The following is a 16,462-nucleotide window of genomic DNA, read 5'->3' as shown; positions in this document are numbered from 1 at the left end:
TTTTAGGTTATGGAGCCAGAGTTTGGTGACCAGAATCTGCGATCTGTGGAGGAAGTCTTAGAACAACAGAGAGAGATAGAGTAAGTACAATTATCTTCTCTGAGTTTGGAAGAAGTGTAGAAACATGGGGCATTGGTTGAAGTAATATTACAATGTAGATAGAATGATCTATCTTTAAAATTATATTGTCCTAAGGACCCAGTTGAGGGCTTGTCCTGAGATACAGTTAGATTCTTTTAACTAAAGTAAAACATGTAAAATATACTACTTTAAACATGTATAGTACTTATTAAAAGAATACATTTATTTACATGCACTTGTATTGTATGGTCATGATGATACATTTATTCTACTATTAAATACTTGTACAGTATATCTTGAAATACTTTTATTTACATGTAATCTATGGTTTATCTGTGAAATACATATATACCTTGAAATACTTTTATTTACTTGTATATATAATGTGTGATACATTTATTCTTCAATTAATTAAACATATAGAATTCTAAAATTTTACTAGTTTAATATGTAGCTCTTGGCGTTAACACAAATTTGTTTTAACAGACCACTGTTAGATTTAATGGTCATTGGTTCACATGCAGCGTAAGTATGAGTGATATAGGAAGATTTTTTTTTGTATTCTAGAAAATGTAGAACTTTTGAAAGATTATAAGCACTTTTATTTTTCCCTCACTTAGACCCTAATGGATATAAGAAGGAGCTTTGAAAATAAAAAAAGTGTGACCTGCATTTTTGAATAAATACATCATTGTATTATGTAAATTTAGCATTTGCACATCATATTGTAAACAGAGTGAGGCACATACTAATCTATTTATTTTTTAAAATTTTATATTACCATTCCTTTTTTGTCATGATATTCAGATTTCTATACTGTAGAGTCCATAAACTATATAAACAGAAATCTAAATTTTGGATAAAAAAAACCCGTCTTATTCCCACTTTTATTAATGTCGTATTTATCAACAAGTAAAGTGTTCATATACAAGGCAGTGATTTGGATGATATGTTTACAGGGAACAGAAGCGAGAGCTGGAGAGGAAGCTACAGGAATTAAACAGGAGACAACAGCAGCTTAACACATCTGTGGGAGGAAACATTTCTCCCAGGTATGACCAGGAAATCATCACGGCTAACGGCCAAGTTTATCAGCAGCAGCAAGGAATAAAGGCCCCAGTACCATTGTCAGGGTACCCCCAGGCCAGCCAAGGCCCTCAGTCCCAGTACACAGGCTTAACACGTCCAGTTCAGAATGGGCAGTCATTAAGTGAAGTAAGACAGACATCCCAGGGGTATAATGTTCCTCCAGCAAGTGGGCCACCCTTGCTGAATGGGCAGACGACTCTTAATGGGCAGATGTGGGCAGAGCCACCTCAGTCCATACGTTCTCAGGTTTCCATGGCATCGGTCTCCTCTCACAGTTGGGTAGAGCCCCCTTCTCTTTCTCAGTATACCATTCCATCCAGTTCATCCATTCCAAATGCTCAGACTGCCCCACCATTTTCATATTTTTCTGTTACACCCTCTGTTACAATTGCTGCTTCTGTCCAACCTCACGTGAGTGCTAGTCAGCCGACCAATGTTCGTTCTGTGGCACCTGGAACGTTCATTACCCCTTCACTGCCAATTCCTTCCACAATCTCCATGACAGTGCCAACACAGTCACAACTACAAGCAGAACACATGAGGAAAGTGAAAGAATACCAGCAACAACTTCTACTCAAGCATGAACAGAGCAAGAGGGTCCTGGCTCAGACCAGGGCAGAAATCGAGAGACGAAGACAAGAACTTCTCCAAAGGTTTCCTCAGCTAGAGTTCAAGTCTCCAGTGGATGGCTCTGTAAAGCCGGCAGAAAACGGATTCAGTGAAGATGTTCAAGTAACCAGTCAAGGGGAACCTAAGCTTCTGACCTCAAAAACTCTCTCTCCAAATAGGGCTGCCATGACCTCTCTTCTATCTCAGTTAGCAAGTAACCCATATTACTCTGCCAGACTCTCTGGACCAGCAGAGGAACAAGAACCCTCGGAAGCCAAAGCAGAGAACGGAAAAAATAAATTTCAAAAGGTGAGGAAGTCCCTGCCATTCGATGCTGATGATACAATCCACGAGACGCCAGGGAAACCAGGAAGATCGCCGCTCTACCAACCAAGCCCAGGCTCGACCACCGCTAACGAGACCACAGACCTGAATGACACCACCATGTCATCCTCGACTGAGAGGGGGAGTCCAGCATTACCAGGGAGGAGATCAGGTACCACCACAGCGGAGTCTGATCTCTCCCTCTTCAGCACCGCCAAGGAGAGGAATGATCTCTTTGAGCAGAGACAGCTGGAGCTGAGGCGGCAGCTAGAGGCCATACAGAGACAGAAGGAGGAGATTCTACAGCGCCACCAGGTGGTGCAGAGAAAGCTACCACCTCAACAGCTGGCACCGCCTAAAGATCATCTACTAGACTCAGAGGGTAAGTTCTGGATTATTATTCTTTTCCTCTTTAAACTTTTCAAGAAAAATTTTATACTTGGAAATTGTATGGCTTTTTTTTTTTTGGATTTAAATGAAAGAATGCAGAGTTCATATTTTAATTTTAGAAGATTCTTCTGAACTGGAGTTTTCTGATGACCAATCACCCTTGGCTGATAAACCAGGTCAAAGGTTAGCCCCTCCCAATAAAATGGCAACACTACTAGGAGACCACAGGCCTCATGAACTTAGTACTATTCACGTAAGTCCTTTAATTTGATCTGAATTTCTCAGTATTGGTTGATTTTTTTATGTTTAAAATATGCTTTCATTATTGTGTTTTACTATGTAGGAAGTGGAGACTTCCCCCTCTAGTGCTAGACATTCCGGAGTCGCGGCATCCAGTCGCCACAGTCTGTCCTCCACTGAGCGGAGCTCTATAGAAAGCACCCAGCCCCCACCGCGCGTGGAACCAGCCATCACACCTACTGACAGACGGCCGGCCGAGGACACAGGGTATAAGACGGCCCAGCTGGACGAAGTGATGGCGACGGCATCAGAGTTCTCTCCTGGGGTACTGGACAGGCTGAAGCAGAAAACCAACGACGTGTTTTATAATCTGAAGGAGGACGACTCGGCAGACTCGTATAAGATGATGAACTACACACCAGACTCTCTCTCTACTGGTAAAAGTTTGTTATGTATATGAATACCATGTTTTTTTCCTGTTTTAAATTCAGATTTACCAGAAGTTCTCACCAAATCAATTACTTTAAAAATTATTATTTTGAATTTTTTTTTATAAATTTGAAAAATTTTGATATAAAATACAGTGGAGCCTCATTTATCCGAACACTTTGGTTCCCTGTCAATTTGTCCGGATAAGTGAAGCGTCTGGATACCTGAATCACCAGTTAAACAAGACAAAATAACATTTTAAAATTCTATTCCGATGAAAAAACGTCCGGATACTGAAGCATCCGGATATCTGGCGTCCGGATATCTGAAGGTCCACTGTATTCAAATATGTAGAAAATTTGTAGAAAAGAAATTACTTCTTTTATTTTAACTTACAATCTGTCTTGCTTGATAATATTTTATTGGTTTTAGGAGCTTTGGAAGAACTGAATGTATCTTCAACTCTCTCTACAACTCCAGGATCAATCTCCATGGTAACACCTGGCTCCGAAAAATTGTCAGGAGTTCCAATGATTCAAGCTGCCAGAAACCAAAGCGACAGCACGGATGGGTCAATCCGAAGTTCTAAATCTTGGGCAGATGAACTTGTGTCATTTCATAAACTCCAACCCGAGAGAGCTTCCGTTGAATCGAATTCCAGGTCAGTGAAGGAGTCAGCAGATAATGCTCCACATACAGCCCCTGTGGACAGGAGTTACAACGTCGTTCACATGAGGCAGGGCAAAGTTTCTATGGAATTTGTCAAGGTTGGTTCCGACATGGATCTGTCGCAGTACCCAATATCGGAGTCCAGTGATAAATCAGATCGAGGTGTTTTGTCCCCGGCCGGCAGACTGGAATCAGAGCTATCCCAGTATCCAATTTCATCGGAGGTCTCGCCGAGCAGTCAAGACAATGGCAGAAACAACAGAGTATCTCCACACGAAAAGGACAGTGAACTTAATCCAGCAAGTCTGGCCTCCACATCCGAGAGCACCAGCAGCTACTTGGATTTAAAGATGGATAATAGCACCATGGGAACCAGGGAATTTGATTTCATTGGACAGAGCCGTGTTCAGATTATACCTGACAACACTTCAGGGGAATTTGTCTCTCCCGAGGCTCATTCTTATGATGTCAGTGGTAAAGTAGACTATGCTAGTACACCCAATTATAAATCAGTGCAACAATCTACAAAGAGACTGTCCCAGATTTCACAATTCACGACTTCTCCAGAAGAAACGGAAATCCAGGCCGGATCGTCAACATTTCCACGGTCAGACGGACAGTTTCGAGCTCTCTCGCTTCACATGGATGACTCCGAACATCAGTCCCCGGCCCAGCCTTTAGCCTTCACCAGGGCCTCGGGTCACGGAGGCCTCTCTCGGGTCTCGGAGGTGGGAGAGAGTCAGACGTCAGACCAGAGTAACCGGTCAGATTACAATCTTCTGTCCAAGCTTCCAGATGAGTCATCTCTCAGTCAGTTCACTGTGACCACCACTGACCAATCCTCCAAGGATGACCTGTCCTTGACCCAGATAACAGTGAATACAGACTATCCATCAAAGGCACTGGGATCCTTGACCCAGTTTTCATTCAAGTCCAGTCCTGATGTCCATGCTAAAACGGATTCTTCTCTGAGTCAGTACAGTGTTGATAGTCCTGGGGCTCAGAACATGTCTGATAAATCGGGCAGGAACACTTCATCTTCCTTGAGCCAAGGAGAGGAGGATGAGAGTTTTGTGGCTCAGAAGTTTGCTAACTTAGACCAGTTGATTCAAGAGTCTCGAGACTTGATAACCAAGCACAAGCAGCTTATTACTAAGAATAAGGAGATTGGTCAGTCAGGTTCAGGGGGCGTGTCTAGTGTTTTGACCACCCCAGAGAGTCAAAACGAGGCTACACCAGACAGCTTAGTCATGAAACAGATGTATTCTGCCAATATTGAGAGCACAATGGAACTCAGTGCAGACAATCACCCGAGTTACATGGAGAGTAGCAGTTTTCAACAGGTATCTAAGGAAAATAATTTTTGTAACAAAAACCTTGAGCATTATAAATCTTTCAATTCTTTTGATTTTTCAAGAGAAGAACAAAAGTAGAGCATGTATGTCAATTGAAAATTGATAAGATTTGCAGAACTCAGTCTTACCATGCTTTTATTTTGTTGAAAAGATAAGTTTACTTAATTGTATGATTTAATTGAATACATGTACACTATGTTTGTAGCAATACTTACTTTTCTTTTGTAAACAGCTGACAATGGAGAGTGGTATCATGGATGAACCTGATTTGACCTTGCTGTCTGTGACCTCTGACCTTGCAGGACAGGACAACACAGAGGACATTACAGGGGAATTAACTCATCGGTCCGACGGAACCAGCGGGGGAGACTCAATCTTGTCTTTCGAGCAACACGAGCAAAGTTTACGGAGTTCTCCTGACAGAGAAATCAGCGAGAGCTACTTCCAAGATTTAGCAGGTATATTTCCACAGTGATTGTATAAATATTGATACAACATGCGAATTATCCTTATAATGGACAGCAAAAATTTTGCATTTACTTTGATATTTGGTGTCTGTTTCAAATTTAAATTTTCATGGAAATAATTGGCATTTCATAAGTATAATAAGTATTGAATGCATTTTTAACCTGAAAATAAATTTCATGATTTAATTTTAGGAAGAATCAGAGGTAATGAGTGCACAAGCACTAATGATTTTGTGATTTCTTGGGAGATATCAATTCAAGCTAAACATCTCACTGTTCAACACATTGTGCCAATGTTGTTCACTTGTTCATGCATTTTCTCGACATTGTTTGTTTGTACAGGTCACCAGTTTGTCATGCATGTAACACAAAATTCTAAGTCATCAGGAGCTTGTGGGTGTTTTCTTTGCTTAACTCTTCAGATTTAGGTCTAAGGATTTATCGAAGCTGAATAATCTTGCCATGATCTTAAATGCTTAAAGCTTTTGAATTTCATCAGTGATTGATTTGAAATTTATAGAAGCTACATTATATCAAACTGGATGATATCATTAAGTCGAGCAGTACATTACATGCTTCTACTTTACTCATCAAAGAAAGCTGAAATATCTTATCTCCCCTTCATAAGAAAGACAAATTGTAATTTTTTTTTTTTTTTTGAGAATGGCCTTTAGAATTAATCCATGGCTAATAATTTTTATGACCCCATTTTACTTAATATTGAAAAACTGATGAATAATTGGTTTGCCATCCACAGCTATAGGTTATGTATTTTGCAGAGATTTATTACACATGTATAATATTTGGTTTTAGTATTGAATTTATAAGATTTTGTCTGAACTGCAAGTTTTAATATAACCCTTTGACATTAAGATTTCAATCTTGGAGTATGTCATTTTTATAATGTCTTTTATGCTTCTGATTTCAGTACCCCGAACCAATGACAACAACAATGCATCCCGCCCCGTGGCCCCAGTACAGAGGGATGCTGGGGATGAGAATGTCTTCCGAGCTGTCCCTGTCATGGTCAGCCCCACCCTCTCCCTCTCCATGAAGTTCAGCAGCTCAGACATCAAGGTCACCAAACCCCCTGTCTCCTGGTCAAAAGAACCAGAGGAAAACGAAACTAAATCAGACCAGAAACCCAAACGCAAATCTGACCCACTGATCAGTAAGGTCCAAGAGCAGAAGTCCGAGCTTGAGAAAATGGCCTCAGAGGCCAAACAGAAGGGACAGAAATCCTCAGGTCTAAATAAAGCCCTACAGCCCCGGGGTGGGGGATCAGGGGCACCTACTCAGGGAAAACTAGGGGCCAAATCGTCCAGTAAAGAGAGCAGTAAGCCAATCAGCCTGGGTCAGTTCATCAGCTCCAGGAAGGAGGGGTCGACACTGATGGGGAAGAAATCAGACAATAAACCCGTCCCGCTGCCAAAACCCCAGAGACCCGGGACAGGGGCCGTGAATGGAGGGACGGGTATGTCTAAAACCCTGTCCTCCTGGAAAAAGAGCCGAGGAATCAAGTCTACAGGTATAACCATAAACTTACAGATGAAAGTTAAGGATTGTTTTATTTATATTTATGTTCCTTAAGTTAAAAGCATTTTAAAATTCTGTAAAACAATATCTCTTATAACATGTTTTGACTACTGTCTCAATTTATTCATTCATACATTTATGCTGCAATTTACTTTCATGACTTCTTTGTGTCAGGTCATATCTTTGCAAAGCATTTCATGGTTTGTCATATAAGAGGGAATGAAGATGCATTAAATTTTATGGAGTAAACATATCAAGGATTTAAATCTTTAATATTTATTTGACCAATTTATTATCTTTAATACTGAACTTTGACCATTGTATTATAGTTCCCCCTCCCACCAAGTCCAGTGACCTCCCCTCGGCCTCCTCCAAATCCTTCCCCTCCCAGAGACCAGCCACGGCCCACAGCTCTGAGGACAGGATGTACGAACGCAACGTCAGGTAATTAGTGTGACCCCAGCGTGTGAATTCCTACAAAAGTTTGTATAGATATACCTGTGTGAAGGCTAATTACACCAAATCACCAAGTCACTAGGCTGGCTGGGCGTGCTCACAGTCACGATAAAATAAGCTACACTTCTGATTAACTCTCAGATTATAGATTCTTCATTTGGCTTGGATTAAAATACAATTTAATAGACAGTATGAAAAATTAACAAAGGTAATGAATTTAATTATTCAGTATCAAATATTTCTAAGAGGATCTTTTTAATTCTCTTTTTTTTTTTTTTTTGTAAAATAATGTTTTTTAGTAGCATAATATGTTCAACATTTTTGTTTTTATATTTAAGAAAAGTGAGAAGTGTAGCTTATTTAAATGATTGAATTGCTATAAAGTTTGTAGTCAATAAAGTAAAGCTTTATTTGGGATCAAGTATAGACACAGGGGTATATCATGGTATCTTAGTAAAATCATGTAGCATACATATATCATGTTTGTACATTGTATCGTAAACATGTATCATATGATAACAACATGACATTGAATGTATTGCATGTTCATAAACATGTAATCTGTACTCGTTGTCAATTCAAAAATATTGTACACAACTTCAGAGTTTCTCTTTTCAAAAATTGTCTCTAAAAGCTGAAAGATTTTATGTATTATTAGGCTTAAATATTTACCAGAGTGAAATTGAAAGGAAATCTAATTTAATACAAACATGTTTGTAGTGTCACCAGGTTAAAAATTATCAGTCAATATACCTGGTCTCAATAGCTCAGTGGTTAGAGTGCAGGCACGGCACTCAAGAGGCCCTGGGTTTGAATCCTGGTTGAGAGTTGAACCTGGTTGAGACTTTCACCACCTGGCAGAGTAGTATATACTTATTTTTCAGAGAAATGGAGTTACTAGATTTGATGAAAATTGGCTATTACAAATCTTTTATCTGTTATTTTATGTTGAGCTCTGAAGTTGTGATAGGGGGTTTGCATGTTGTGTAATGTAAGTGGAAGGTATTAAAAAACAGACATTTTGAGGACTTGTATATAAAAAAAAATCGGCAATATGCTTTGATGTTCAAATTTTCTTTAGTGATTTTTAACATGTTTAATACCATGTAAATTGAGTCAGCATGTATTTATTGAAATTTTCTGCTGGTATCAAAAGCCTCATGCATCAAAATGTCTGTTAAAATCTCACCTACATAACCCTGTCACAGTGTGTGTGTGAATTCACCCTTTGTTCCGCTAAGACAGAACCTTGACTACATCATCATGAATGCAGCCACCTTTTTTTAAATTGTTTGAATCTTTTGGTAATGAACAAGTAGCTATATTGGGAACTTTATACATATATACAAGTGCTGTAGGCAGAATTTATGATTGATCAGATACATTCCAAAGTTGACCAAGTTTCGCTAAATTTTTTATGTCACCTTATTTTTTGCAAGATTATATATGTCTTCCATATGGATTCATTAGAAAAACATTTTTTTCAAGAATGTTGTTTATTGCTCTATGTTATTTTTACTAATAGAATAATATTTTAGAATGAAATTTTTGCAAGCAGTTTTGTATAATTATTTAAAAAAATTATAAAGTTCACACGATAAAAATTGATTTACAGTTCATTTAACACAGCAGGTTGATTTATAATTACTAGGTGGTTGTGTTCATGGTGATGGATTAAGGTTCTGATTAAATTCACTGAAGTCAACATAAAAAAAAAGATAAAAGAACTATTTGCAGGATGAACAAACAGTTAATATGCCTCAGCTTTTCTGCTAAAAGCATTGTTTTGGCTCTAATACATATAATTATATACATTATATCAGCTATATAATTTATTTTTAATGGACGCTTTTTAACAAAACACCATTATTATTATTATTGAAAGGACTCATTTATTGCATAATATACATAAACAATACATGTTTCTTGCAAGAGAATGCATTAGTTGATCAGGAACCAAAATTAATTCCACTCAATGAATAGAAAAAAGCATAATAATTTTCGCAAAGAAATTTAAAAATCATCAGTTCATGCAAACAAAAAACATCTCACAAAGAAAGTACTTCTGATAATTCATCAGACCAGCTGCATGGTGTTTGGGGCTTGTAGATAGTGCCCTGCTACTGGTGTTGTGTGGCTTATACGCCTTGGGAAACTGCTGATTTCTGACCAAAATCTGGCTTTAAAATGCTCATTTCTGGCTATTACTGATCTAAAGCTTCGAAATCTAGCTTTTGGATATTCTCTGATTCTGAAATTAAGTATATATTCACTAAACAACTTCATTCCTCCCTCATTTTTCCATCTTTTATTATAAGTAATGGGTGATGGCTAAAAGTATATTTAATTTGCTAGATCTGTAATTTATTTACTGCCTTTTATACATATAATATATCATTATGTTATATTGCATTATATATAATATCTTTCAAAATCTGCAATGTTCATAATTACCAGTATGTTCGCCTGTTGTGTAGTTTGTATATAAAAGGCATGCTACTTGTATTGACTTGATATACCAGTATATTTGGTAGTAATGCAGACAATATCTTTTTGCAACAATTTTTTGATTTAAAATTCAATATAGGAAGAAATATTCGATATTCAGAAAAATATGCTTTGTATTTTCCATGATCCTAGAAAGTCACAGATTGGTAGACCCACAGGAATTACAAGTTTTTTTAGTAAATAAAGAAAACTGTCTATAAAAAATATAATTATTTAATTTTGTATACCTTGAGTTGGCATGGTTGATAAGACCTAAAAACTTTTAAAATCCTATGATGCCCATATATTGTCTGAAAAAATTCCTGCTTTTTGACAACTTTTGTAAAATCTTCAGTGAATTTAAATGAGAATATACTGGAAGTGTTGTGCTTATAGAGTAAGAATTTATTATAAGAAAGAAAATTTTCCTAAAAAGGGGAAAAAATGAAGGAAATTATATAAACCGGTCAAAGAATTTTTCAAAACCATCCTCTTTATAGAACAGTTTTCAACCAAAATAAAACTTAAGGGGGGGGGGGGGGGTCTTTCTATCAAAAAATGGAGATTCAAAAGAATTTTGTGAGATAGATTTCAGTTTTCTCAAAAATACAAAGTATTTCAAGCATCCTCATATATAATAAGATTTCAAATTTTCTAAATCCAATAGGAACTATATTTAGATTAAAAATAATATTCTTACAAAACAGAACCTTTCAAGGATCAGTTAACACCTTAAAATAAGGCAATACCTTAATTTACACCTCTTTTCATGTGTCTAACAAACAGTGGTTTATCAGATTTACAATGTACACCAATCTAATTGAATTCACATACTCAAGTGACTGAGACTTTTCAAAGTTTAAAAATATTGCACAATGACAATAATTTGTTTTTATTTTAATTTGAACACAGATTAATAACTGGATTGAATTAATGAATTTCCTTGTTTTTTAAAAATGTTTTTACAAATAATTTCACGATATGTTGGTGAGATTTTGGTTTTGTACAATGTCACATGATGTTAATCTTCAGCCAATTAAAATGAAGATACACTGTTGCATTGTGGGAACCAGTGTTCCTGTCTTCCACTTACATGTGGGGTTTTCATGCCATTTTTTTCTTTCATTAATTATCATAGGGCATACAATCCTCGATTGTTTAGGTTACAAAATAAAATTGCCCACCAAGAGAACCAGCTGTCCAAATCAGAGGATGATCACAAACAGAAATCCTCTTCCCATACAGAAAAAGTCAAAGAGTTCCAAAAGGTGAGCAGTCTAATATCAGTAAATTAAATGTTCTCCTCATTCAAGCATTGTTCTGTCATGTTATGCATCTTTGTGTTGAAGTTTGTCTTTTGTTTGTAGCTGCTGGCCATAAAAAAATAATATAAATCATGTACATTCTTTATCATATCCATGTATCATGAATGAAAAAGTTAAACACATCTATGGAAAATATTCATCTATTCATTTTCAATACAATTCTTATAGGGGTATAAGGTATCCACAAGGGTATGAATAATGGACCAAAACTCTTTATTCCTTCTGTATTTTCTTCTTCAGACATAGATATTAGTATTCAGTGTTAAACATAGGATGCCATGCATGCCAATATTCTACCATTCAAAATATTTTTGCCACAACTTGGTCTGCCCCTTTCCAATATTTTCCAATTCACATTTTTATTGTGTGTATATATTCCCATGTATGGAAATTAAACTTTCCCAATTTAATTATGTAAGCCAATTAAAACAGTGTTTGCTGTGCAAATTATTAATTTAAGTTTGAGTGCACTGAAATACAATTGAAACCATTTGAATGTGAAGTGAGGAGGGCCAGGAGATCTAACCGATGCCCTAGCTTACTAAATTGTGAAAAACAATCTAGATTCTCAGAGAGTAAAAAAGATTCTTATTTACTTAACCTGAATATTGGCAAGATTTTTATGAAAAATGTAAAGCAAAAAAAGAGAAAGAAAAACCAGCAGCAGCAACAAGTTACTGAAACATAAGATTTTTGGTTTTGTTCTCTTCAGCTGCCCGATAACTTCCGTTCTCTCTTCATTATCGATCTCCAAAAGCTAGACGTAGGTACCAATGTAAAGTTATATCACCACATAATACAAATTAATCAATAGCAAATTTATAAAATGATCATGCTTATTGTATGAATTAACTAACAAGTAGCTCAAAAAACTTTGGCTGTAAATGATAATATTCTCACATAATATGAAATCAGTAAGATTAAAGATTCACTTTGATCTTGATATTGACCTTGATCAGTTTCTTGCCTAAATTATGGATTTTGTAAAGTAACATAATGATCATTACATATCCATGTGATTTTACTGGTACTTTATATTTTTCTAAAGTTTCACAAAGATGCACGTGACTATTAAAAATAAAACCTACTTTGTACAAAGAGTTACTGCACCATTTAGCCAGACAGACAAACCAATGATACATTCAGACCCTTGTTGGTCAATATATGCATGGGGTATGCATGTAGGACTTTATTGTTTGATGGTAGGGAAAGTCAAACTGTATGTTACACAAATGCATGATCCTGAGGAGAAAAGTTCCACAATGTATGATAGATGTACAATAACTGAGTAAGAGTTGTTGGTTAGGTAGACAGGGTCAACAACTTGATAGCTACCTAAAACACTTCAACTGCATGTTGAATCCTTAGAAAAGGCACCATTTTCTGTCTTATTTAGCCCATGTCTAGGACACTAACCTTACTAGGGGAGGAGGGGGCAAGTGGGGGATTAATCTAAAAATAAAAAGACCTCTTAGTCCATTCACTGGAAAGTTTGACATGATTTTTATAGAGTAAAAGGAATAAATTGCTCCTCATCTTGGCTGAATTTTAGGAAAATGTATATTGAAGTTAAATTTAGCTGATTCATTTTGGCTATCATTGAATTAAATATTTTAAAAACATGGAATTAAAGCTGTATTAATATTAGGGTTGATTTTTTCTTAAAACAGGACTAAAACGTTAAGGTGTGCAGTGAGTAATTTCTAATTGTTCACTGAGTGTATATTGTGTGCATGCATAACCTTTCACCCTCTGTATAATTATATAATGTATTATCTATAAGTCAGTGTGTGTTATGTACTATTTAACTATAGAGGTGTGTGAGGGCATGGGATTTAAGTGGACTTGTGTCAAGATAACACATGTAAAAGCACAATTTATTTTTTATTAAGAAAACATGCTTCTGTTTAAATATGAATTGGTTTGGTTTGAATATTTGTGTGAAAGATCATTATTTTGATGTCTCTTTGTTTGGTACTGTTTGCTATTTTGATAATGGAATTGTCTTATACGATGTCTCAAATCTATATTTCATAACATTTTTGCTCTCCCTAATATTCATTATCCTATTCTTTATGCACAAAAAATGAAGAAAAAAGAGATGGAAAAATAGCTTTTTGCTTTTAATACAGGTGATTTCCTGAAAAAAAATTTAATTCATAAATTAAATCATATTCTGATTAATGTGCAGGGCAAAATTTGATAGAAATGACCCTTTATCATGACAATTTTGTACAGGAATAATTTTTAGTCAATTATACAAGCAAGAGTTACCTTTCTTATCAGAGGGTCAGTGAACCTTAAAACTGCCAACAAAAACTCAATTTGCATTAATAGACTTTGAATTTTTCAAATGATATTTTTGACAAATGAACCAAATTTTAAGGGAGGGGGTCTGTTAAGAGAGCATATGTGTTAATTTTGCAATATTTCTAAATTTTTGCCAGTTAATCTCTTCATTCATATGATATATCTTATATAAGTATGGTCCTTGATGTTTAATTTATGTGAATGAGTGCATGTCAATGTGTTTTAATTTGCTAGCTTTCATTGCAGCCCAGTAAATTGCCCGTACTAATCAGGTGATTTTTACATTCAGTTTACATAAATTGTTTGTAAATAATGCATGACGATGGTGATCTGCATTTTTTGCATTGCATTCTGTTGTAGATGAAAGTGCAAAATGGTAAATCAAAGGGAAGCAACTGGTGTATTATAGTACTTAGAGGATGGTTATTTCATTATAAAGTCTTCTTTTTCAAAGTTAATATGTAGCACTTTTAAGGGAGGTGTTTAAATTTGATTATTAGTTTGGTTAAGGGGGATCAAGTATTAGTCTAAGACATAAGGGTAACTAAGGGATTGCTTACTTAAGTATATGACTTAATAATACTGATGACATAATAATACTAAGAATGGGATAAATATAACTAGATGCAAAAAGCTTCATTAATGTGTAGTCATACTAACATCAAAATGACATTTTCTCTGAACATCATTTGGAAACTTCTTGTCCAAAATTGGGACTTGTAAAAACTTTGCTAATTTTGATTGTGGAGACCAATTCTTATAAGATTTGTCATTTCATTTTACAGAAACTTCAAGAAAACATGATGAAAAAGCAGCTGATGAAGAAGCACCAGTCTAAATAAGGGGAGGATCCAAGCATAACAAGAAGACAGGAGCGGATCTAAGATTTTATTGGACATTATTTGTATAGCTGACAGTAGAATTGTAAATACGATACTTATTTATTGTGTGTGCTAGGTGCTGAAAACATGCATTTACAGACATGTGATGGGTCTACAGTCTATTTTTAAGAGGAAATTTTGTTAAAAACACAGTTTTGTTGTCTTTTCCTGGGTATAAAACATTTTATTAAAATTTGTGTCAAAATATTAATTCTTGTACGTTGAAATTACATGTAAATGATAAAAAATAAAGAATTCTAATAAAGATATATTTCTCTATTAATGGACATCCTACAAATATATTTATGTAATTATATATATTTATATGAAAACTTATGCTAATAACTGGTATTTGATTAATTATTATCTTGAATGAATATTTTGAGTAATTAAGAAGAATATCTGATATGGTATGAAACTTTTATAACATACTTTAGGAGATTGATAATTTATAAATGTAGTAGTAACTTGTAGGGAACTTTTGCAAATTTTCCATAGGGTCTGACAGTGAAACATATATATCTTGATGCTCAAATAGACACCTGCACAAATCTATGTATATACCTCCAATACAGGTTAGAGGGTGAAACAGGGGTTGTGTGACTGTGGTTTTACTGTAGTGAGATTGTCAATTACTGTCAGAGTCTAAAACTTCACAAATATTACGCAGCCAGACTTTTATTGTATTAATATGTACCTTGTATATGTATGTAAATTTTCTGGTTATCTGTGATATGTAAAGTTTAATATTTTAATGGAGATATTAAATTTCAAACACTCAACTGCTTGTTAATTTTATTTTTATTCAGTTGATCATGGCAATAATTAGTTATTCAGATACCCATGGAAATAATTATTCAGACACCCTGCAAACTACCTTTAAAAAAATCTGACACCAACATATAATTTTGGATATATTTTTTCCTAAAAATAATTTGAAAAAATAGTAATTATATGTAAGTTACCTAATGCAAGTAATGACTACCTTACTTGCAATCTAAATAAAATTGGATGTTCTGAAACTTCTACCACTTCCTTAGCGAAAGAACTGTAGCTCTCCAAAAAAAAAATGATATCGACGGACCGGTTTCTGGTCGTTTTTTTTTTTTTTTCAATTTTTTCAGACCAGTGAGCTACGGATCTGCAGCTACCGCCTTTTGCTTCGTGAGAAGCTGTACAGATTTGGAATATTTAATTTTAATCAAATTGCAAATATGGTTATGTAGTACGTATAAGTGAAAAAATATGTATGCCAACCAATGTACTAATTAATTATAAACAGCCGGAGTCTGAACTTGTTTACGAAAAACAGACAAAATATACCCATGTTGTGTTAAAAGGTCATTTATTCACAAAAGTACTTTACTCATAATATTTGATACTATACTGGGAAATTTTCGCCCCCGTTTTATTTTCGCCATGACATCGATTGAGCGAATTAAAAAAAGGGGCGTATTAAAAGAATAGTATAATTTCTTAAGCAAAATTGTAACTTGGCGAATTTAAAACGGGGCAAAATTGTTTTCAAGTGTGACAGGGCGAAACTAACACTGTATACAGTAATAAGCATTTAGAAAATGCTTCATTTGATAGGATTGTAAATGATATAGGTTCGCAAAGGTGTGTTTAATTAAGATTAAAAGCATCTAGAGTTCCTGACAGAAAATGAGATAGCTGCAGAACTGTGGCGTTATGGTTTTACATTGAAGTCTTCGACCACTACAATTTATCGCTTGTAGAGGCGACTATAAAGGGTTGAGAGGAGGAGAAAATACTGTATACAAATTGGCTTAAGAATGTGTCTGGAGTTAGGG

General features: G+C 35.4%; 1 protein-coding gene across 5 annotated transcripts; it reads left to right on the top strand.

Annotated features, from left to right (window-relative positions):
* Positions 1–573: 573 nt before the first annotated feature.
* Positions 574–15,430, top strand: LOC134280039 (uncharacterized). 5 transcript variants are annotated; one of them, XM_062762474.1, is made up of 11 exons: positions 574–606; positions 1,041–2,485; positions 2,613–2,746; positions 2,837–3,170; positions 3,595–5,174; positions 5,419–5,644; positions 6,582–7,181; positions 7,519–7,633; positions 11,295–11,400; positions 13,128–13,149; positions 14,553–15,430. In XM_062762474.1, the coding sequence occupies exons 1-10, from the start codon at positions 584–586 to the stop codon at positions 13,131–13,133; spliced, it is 4,569 nt and encodes a 1,522-aa protein (XP_062618458.1). In that variant the 5' UTR covers positions 574–583; the 3' UTR covers positions 13,134–13,149; positions 14,553–15,430. The 5 variants fall into 5 exon arrangements, with proteins under 5 accessions (XP_062618458.1, XP_062618457.1, XP_062618455.1 ...); XM_062762473.1 differs by having other exon boundaries at positions 11,271–11,400; XM_062762471.1 differs by lacking the exon at positions 13,128–13,149 and having other exon boundaries at positions 2,616–2,746; positions 11,271–11,400.
* The last annotated feature ends 1,032 nt before the right edge of the window (positions 15,431–16,462 follow it).

The sequence above is a fragment of the Saccostrea cucullata genome, unplaced genomic scaffold (genome assembly GCF_032062105.1).
Source record: "Saccostrea cucullata isolate Sc308-1 unplaced genomic scaffold, CSIRO_AGI_Scuc_v1 ctg12346, whole genome shotgun sequence".
NCBI classification, from domain to species: domain Eukaryota; kingdom Metazoa; phylum Mollusca; class Bivalvia; order Ostreida; family Ostreidae; genus Saccostrea; species Saccostrea cuccullata.
This window is presented reverse-complemented; position numbering and strand designations above follow the sequence as displayed.